The sequence below is a fragment of the Semicossyphus pulcher genome, unplaced genomic scaffold (assembly GCF_022749685.1).
Source record: "Semicossyphus pulcher isolate SPU_LCO1_2020_fin unplaced genomic scaffold, fSemPul1.0.p SCAF_19, whole genome shotgun sequence".
In the NCBI taxonomy this organism is placed as follows: Eukaryota; Metazoa; Chordata; class Actinopteri; order Labriformes; family Labridae; genus Semicossyphus; species Semicossyphus pulcher.
This window is the reverse complement of record NW_027211692.1, coordinates 3,284,772-3,292,564: the sequence shown is the minus strand read 5'-3', so window position 1 is coordinate 3,292,564 and position 7,793 is coordinate 3,284,772. Positions and strand designations below refer to the sequence as shown.

Sequence of the window (7,793 nt, the reverse complement as noted above, 5' to 3'; positions counted from 1 at the left end):
GTTCTATAGAAATAGTTGTAAAGCGGTTTTACCGTAGTTTTCTGACTTCTCGGTACAAACGGAGGAGCAGTGTCGTGTGACTTCTCAGGCGAGGTAAGTTTATTTATATCAGCAAAACAATTCAAAGTGCTTTACACAAGACAACAAAAGCAAAGAAACACATTTAAAAATAAGACCTTAAAGCTCCTGTGAGGAGTTTTTCACTGGTTATGAAACAGAGTGAAATTAATTCTGATTACTCGATATGAGCTTCAAAAGCAAACCAGACCATCAACGACAAGACTCCTATTTCTGTATAGTTATTTTTATTGCCTGAAACTGCTGGTGGGGGGCGGGTAGGTCAACTGCACGCTGCCTTTGTTTAACATTTCCAGACCAAAGATTTAAAGTGAGTGATTCATATGACTGTTAATGAAAGCAGGATGAGATTTTTTGTTAAAAAACACCACTTAAGCATGTACAGGACAAAATCAGCAAAGACACAAGAGGTACGGCTTTGTCCACAGGGGGCGCCAAAATCAACACAAACAGAAAGTTCCTCACAGGAGCTTTAAATGAAAAAAGCAAACGAGAATTCATGAGAATTTAATCTCTTCTGTCACCAAACCGAAGCCAATTATCTCCTTAGCGTCAAAAAGTTTGTTTGTACTGTCAAGACTCCAAATGTCAGTTGTGGTTGTTTGAGGAGGCGTGTTTGAATTCTTATTAAACTGTTGAGACAGGATGAAGCTCGAGGGCACCACAGACCTCATCTGTTCTTACAACCAAGAGCTGAGATCAGCGATCATCAATTAAAGCTCAAATACACTTTGTTAACTTAGCAGACAATGTTTAATATGCGAGTTCAACTTTGCCTTCAGATGCTTCTCCACACACTCACGTATATCGTCCTGTTTTATGAACGTAGAATAAACTGAATAAAGCAAACAAGTACTAAAAATACTACAAATAATATTAGAAAAGCTTTATCAATTGTGTTTTTAAGATGTTCAGCCAACTAATTCAAGCGTTTATCCTTAGCTTACCTGTTCAGACTGCTGTGCTTGCATTGTAACAGGTTTTACCAAATACCTGTCTCGACATAAAAAGGTGCAAAATGAAACAACAAAACTACAATAAATAGTGTAGTGTTGAAAAAGAATCAAGGTAGCAAAGCAAAGCTTTCTGACTTACAGTCTAGAACAGTGTCCTCGACAGGCATGAAACAGATTCATCACCTGCCGCTCTGTCGTTGTGACGCTTCTTTGACACACTGAGGTCAAAACACACTCAGCGAGGAACACACTTAGAGAGGGAACTGACTGAGGCACAACTCCAGCTGCTTATTTAGCAAACAGTTAACTTTCACTCTCACTTATACAGACAGAATATATCACACGCTGTACAGAAACAATGTCCTTCATGAAATGTGACATGATTTATTGCTTCTCTTTCATGTTGCCCTGACAAAGTGAAACACAGCTGCAGGTGTGACTTTGTAAACTCTGTAGTTTGTTGATTAAAGTTTTCTTCCTCACGCAGACGTTATTTCAACATGTGTAAAACATAAATTCAGTCAGTTTATTACCGAGCAGTCATGCAGCAAAGAGCCTGAACCTGTTATCTGCTGATGTCCTATCTACAGTGACAGTTGTTGTAGTCTGTCCTTTCACAGCTGCGACTCTGACTTTCACTTTTGTTACACCTCCTGATTCAGCTCGTAAATACATGTTTTTTAAAACAGGATATAACAACGATTTGCTTCCTTGCAGCCTGAGCTACATGCAGGACCTCAGTCTGCACTAAAGTGTGCTGTGAGCTCAGTGACGACACGGCTGCTCAGGTCAAACAGTTAAGTTCAGATGCAGTCTGACTTGATCCAACAGCCCTGAAAGGTTGTAACATTTTCAGCGAGGTAGCTTATGGTGCTAAAAACTAAAAGTTACTCTTATAACAGATCATCATTATCTGGGTGTTTTTGGAGCAATACATATATGAAGATAATGTTGTTGTACATCTGGCAACACTCTTGTGAATACGCCTTCAAAGAACAGCTGTGGTGCCAAGTTCATGGCATATCTCTGTGATGGTGGATCTATATGAATTTACTGTCACTCCCTTTGGCACGGTTCAGACAAGCTTAATTCTGTTTGATGTGTTATCATCTGAATGTTTGCTTCTCCAACAGATCAGGTGATACATGTTATATCCATCCATCATCTATACCTCTTCTCCTGTTCAGGGTCGCAGGGGGGCTGGAGCCTATCCCAGGGGTCATTGGGCAAGAGGCGGGGTTACACCTGGACTGATCACCTGTCAATCACAGGGCTGACACAGAGACAGACAACCTTTCGCTCTCACATTCACACCTACGGACAATTTAGAGTCACTGATGAACCTGTGGAGCACGTCTGCGAGAGGAAGCCAGAGGAAACCCACGCATGCTCAGGGAGAACATGCAGACTCCACACAGAAAGGCCGCCTGCGTCTGAACTGGGACTCAAACTGGGAACCTTTTCTGATAGAACAATTCAATCTAATGAAAAGTCTGTTGTGAAACCTGACTGTGGTGACTCAATCAGAGGTTCTATTCATGGTGTTGTGAGACAGCGTCAGTCTATGAAGATGAAGTGAACCTGTGCACCTGACCGTCTCTGCTGCTCATTTACAGCAGCAAAACTAATTCACCTACTTGCTCCTGCTCGTGCTTTGGGATCCTGCAGAATGTGTGAAAGACAGGAAACCCCCCCCCCGTCTCATCTTTTAATCCATTAAAGTCTTGACACATGAAAACACCTAACATGATGACTAAGCAGTGGCTTTCAGCATGGCTACCCTCAGTCACATCAAGTCTGTATTTTGCTTCATAACAGCGTACGTCCAACGCCCGGATTTCACCTCAAACATACAAGTCAAATACTTCCTTGGAATAGCTGGCAGCATTCCCGCAACAGGACTTTACTTGTTCTTAATCATTTCTCTGGAAGGAAAGAGAAACTTTTGGACTATTCAGAAAGCAGCACGAAGAAGCGAACACGGACAACGTCTGGAAATGATAAATTACCTTTATTGAGAAAAGAGTGAATATGAAAACAGATGACCGGGTTATATCTGTCACGACTGATGTCACTGTGTGTGTGTGTGTGTGTGTGTGTGTGTGTGTGTGCGTTTCATCACTGAGATGTAGCCATGATGCTGGATACACCTGTGAAAGGAAAGACAGGATGAGGTGTAGAAAGAGAGAAAGGAGGGAGAGAACATTAAAATGTAACTTTAATTATAATCAACAATAAACATAAAAAACACTTGTTAGATTAGAGACGAGCTTCTGTGTCACACAGACCGAATCGATTATATCCAGGTGAGAATCATGATCACTGAAGCTGTTGATTTATTTATCTTTAACTCGTCTTCTGTTCGTCTTCTTTTTATCCTCCTTCATTCCGTTATTTATCCCTTTATTTGTGTTGCTTTCACTGCCTTTAGAGATCCGCCTGTTTTATCACTTTTATTCTTTTTATTTGCATTTATTCTGGTTGCCCTGCGTTTGCAGTTTGTTCTCGCCTTTAGCTGAATTTACTAGACTTCTCTCTGCTTGGCCTAACTGCTGAATGTCCTGTAATCTGATCTGTTCTCTTCCTGCCTTTGCTTGTCTGTCAAAGCACTTTGTACACATCTGCTTATAAAGTTATTATTATTATTGGTCACAAGTCCTGAGAGTCAAAAGTCACATATCCAGATCGATGGTGGTTTTTCAGAAAGAGTTCAAAGCTAAAGATATTTAATTGACAATGAGGTAAAAAAGAGAAATGCAGCACCTCCTCATATTTAAGTGTCCCTGCAGCCTCACTGGGTGCCTGCTGATGGTAGTTCTGCTGTCCTTACCATTCACAATAAACAGTAAGGGTCAGAAATTGTTCACCAACTGTTTTATTAGTAAAACTAAATTGTAAAAGTGCTTCTGAGGTTAGTGAGCTTCCAACGAGCAGCACAAACAAAACGCCCCGAGGAGTCAGTCTGTCTGAAGAGTGCAGCAGCTCATGTAGCACCAGTGACGCACTGCAGCGCGCTGCAAACAATCCAGGGGTAAATATAAGAAGTATATTTATGTATTCATCAGCACTCACTCTCAAAGTCGATCTTCTCCACGATGTTCTTGGGCTTGACGCTCTCCTCCTGGTTGAAGATGAAGATTTGTCCCTCTTCGTTCTCCGTCCAGCCGTATTTATTCATCCAAATCTTCACCTGTGTGTCTGCACGAACAGGAGAGTGATGTTTGCTTTACTATCAATGTATAAATATTGTTATATTTGTTGTTATATCAGATCAGCTGGTGTAGAGGTTCAGTAACTGTAGAGTGACTGTCTTTAAGCAGCATGCAGTCTAAAGACCAGCTCCCAGTGATGGGACAGCTTTAACCTGCAGACTGTTAAACATCTGCTTCACTGTCTCTCTGCAGGTCTGTGTAGTTTTTAACTCGGGGTCCTTGTTCTTACCCAGAGGGTCTCCCAGCATCTCAGCCAGTAACCGGTGCTCGATGGTCTGGTAGGTGATGCCCACGACATGGCAGATGACTGGAGAGGAAGAGGAGTTAAACATCACATAATGTTCAGTCTTAATTATGATTAAAAAAATCCTTGGTGTGCATCTTCTCCGTGTGGGTGTGATCTTTAATCCATCACAGGCCGTCACCTGCTTGTTTTTACTGACAGCCTTTACCATCAGCTGAAGACGATACTCACACTTGCGAACAGAGTCTTCGAAACCAGTGATGCCATCAATGAGCTCCCTGTTCTCCTCGAGACTCGTCTGTCAGGAAGAAAAGGAAGAGGACGTCATTAAAGAGAAGAAACACTTTGTTCAGAAAAGAGGAAGAGAGCGGCAGTTACGAAAACAAGAGATGTTGCAATAAGGAAATCAGGAAAATGACGAGCCGGTCAACAGGAGCGGCGGTTAATAACAGATTAGTCAGCAATATAACGGCAGAGCCTTCGTTTATCCAGGTACAACAGGTAGCTGTGACACACGACATTAAACTTGAATAACAGTGTTGTGAGCAGGAGAGTGTAAAACTGGGTGCCATAACTAAATATTCATACATAATAATTATGTTTCATTTGGTAAAATGTTTTAAATGTGCTAATAAATGATGGCTATGAAGAAGAAGAGCAGTTTGCATCACGCTCTGCTTTACTTGTTTCAGTTAAGTGCTCGTATTGACGTCACTCTGCACCGAGACGATTGAACAGACGCACAAAGTCTAAAGGAAAACCTCCTTCAGCCCTGATGTTGATTGTGTAAATGTATAAACCTACATAATGTTTCTGGTGATCCAATTAAAGTCAGATCACCTCTTAATTCAAACATCGAACTGTTAGAGCGTTTACTGATGCCAGCACTGCGGCTCACAGTGATCTGTTGCCTGTCAAGATTGAGTCCTCCTCTGCTGCTCTTCCTGAGCTTTACTTTTCCTGTTACGTGTGTGTGTGTGTGTGTGTGTGTGTGTGTGTGTGTGTGTGTGTGTGTGTGTGTGTGTGTGTGTGTGTGTGTGCGTGCGTGCGTGTGCCATACCCAGAAGCTCTGGAAGTGGCAGGTCTCCAGCAGGTTCCCCAGGTAGAGGATCTGTCTGATGGGCCGCTCCTCTTGCTGCGACACTGTAGTCAAGGAAATGGCCCCTGACCCCAAGACAAAGCTTCTTTCCAGTTTATATCAGTTACAATAAATGTATCATTTCACCAGGAATAAATGTAGGAATAGAGCTGTGTATCGGCACAAATGTGGCTACACAATATACATATAAAAAACAGGGTTTATATGTGTGAGGAATTTAAATCTTTGCATGAAAATTATTAATTAAAATCTGATTCATCACAAAACCTTATTTCTCGCAAAGTGTCTACATTTTCTCTCAGCCCTATAAATATTCATATATGTGTCACCTGGACATACGAGGACATAATAAAGACACATTCTCTGCACTTTGTATTCTTTTTCTACTCATTGTGTTCCTAACGTCTCATCTAAATACTCCTCGAGTCTCACTGTGACCTAGAAAGCCAAACTAAATCAATAAGTGAACAAATGACCTGCCCATCAAACATCACAGTTGGGATCTATATATTTATATGTACATATTCAGATGATGTAAAATGGATTGAACGGCACCAAAAGGATACGTGAGTCTGGTCGATCATGCACTTGCAGAGCGTGAAGTCGGTGTGTGGCAGGTTGGTCAGGGCCTTCAGCAGAATCTGTGACGTCACCTGAGTCTGGAAGTAGGCGAGGTTGAACTGGTACCTGCACAAGTTAAATTATCACAGTTTTTTTTAACTGAGAATTGCACATCACTTTACACATGCTGGGAAGAAATGCCTTTATCTTATCAGCAGCAAGTTATTAACTCATTGAAAGAGCCCAGTGAGTAAATATTTCTCAGCTAACAGGACATCACAAAAAACTCCCCACAGTGTTTTTAAAGATAATCCAGATAATCCTCATAGTGATGTCTTACTGGTAAACAAAGCATCCCGTGTTAGCTAACATGATTTACCTACATTTGAATAGTGGCTTGTGTCTGGTTCCTGCAGTCACAGTGTACTTACAGCTTCAGGACAGCCAGGTTGGCCTCCAGGTCGTAGGCGTTTTCTCTGGCTTGTGTCTCAACGTAGCGCTCCAACGTTGCGAGGTTTTCTGGGTTATACCTGAGAAACAAAACAAGAGCAATACCTGTCAATCAAGTGCAGCTGAATCAGTGTTACTCAGTGTGTCTTGATGGTACTTCTTTCCCCTTCTGTGAGCTCTTATTTGTTACAATGTTACCCCAAAAAGTCCTTTATATTTCAGCATTTCTGACACATTTCTTGGCAAGGCTGTTTAATTCTTCTATTAGTGCTTTGTTTAAATAACATCTGTCAACATCTGTGTTAGAAAGGGAACTGACACTAAACCAACATTCATCCTTGGAGTTGTCAGTTGATAAAACAGTGTTTTAAATGTTATTTTGCAGCGACGCTGACTAACAAATGTTTTCTTTTGTGTCTATAACAGGAGTTAGCTTGTTCCAGCTAAAGTCAGCTTCAAACGGTCACTTTGAACACATTTAGCAGTGAACATATTAATTATATTTATGACACCATCAAACCATATGGGCCTTTAACCTGGTAAAGTATATTTATTGATTATTGGCATATTGGTAAGAACCCAGCTAGCGTTAGCTGCACTTAAATTCTGAGCATGGTAGATCTGTCAGTTTCATTTATTGTTGACTTTTCTGATCGACTTATTTGATTTAGCTTTCACGCAAGCATCAGACCGTCAAAAGCAAATACTCCGAAACTACGGGAATGGTGATTGAATCTTAACTCAGCAAACGTTAGCTTAAAATATTAGCAAACAGGCTAAGCTATCGTTAGCTCATTCGCCGGGTTATCGATGCATCCATACCTATCGATTCCTCGTAGGAGCTTCCCCACGTTCGCCCTCATCTGCTCGAAAGACGTCGACATTTGGTCCAAACTTTTACAGCAAATTTTAAGGTAAAAACCGAATTAAATCCACACGTGGGCCGAGGGTAGAAAAGGCACCGGGCGGAAGGAAAAAGGGGTCGGAACGGAAAGAATGATGCACCACCGGACCGGAAAGTGTAGGGACCTAACAACAGTGAGGGACCGCTTACGAGATAGCCTTTTCTATCTAAGGCACTACATTGATATAAATCATTCGTTACCCTCGCGTAACACGTCATAACACGGTTGACTTTAATTTATCTTAATGGTAGCACTCCCATCATTTCACACAACTTTAATTTCAGTTTT

General features: G+C 41.4%; 1 protein-coding gene across 2 annotated transcripts; it reads right to left on the bottom strand.

Annotated features, from left to right (window-relative positions):
• Positions 1–3,026: 3,026 nt before the first annotated feature.
• eif3k (eukaryotic translation initiation factor 3, subunit K) lies at positions 3,027–7,578 on the bottom strand. Of its 2 annotated transcripts, none has more exons than XM_069668411.1 (8): positions 7,423–7,578; positions 6,582–6,680; positions 6,156–6,276; positions 5,551–5,628; positions 4,722–4,788; positions 4,476–4,553; positions 4,107–4,232; positions 3,027–3,184 (listed from the first exon to the last, which is right to left on the bottom strand). In XM_069668411.1, the coding sequence occupies exons 1-8, from the start codon at positions 7,482–7,484 to the stop codon at positions 3,153–3,155; spliced, it is 663 nt and encodes a 220-aa protein (XP_069524512.1). In that variant the 5' UTR covers positions 7,485–7,578; the 3' UTR covers positions 3,027–3,152. The 2 variants fall into 2 exon arrangements, with proteins under 2 accessions (XP_069524512.1, XP_069524513.1); XM_069668412.1 differs by having other exon boundaries at positions 5,551–5,625.
• Positions 7,579–7,793: the final 215 nt, after the last annotated feature.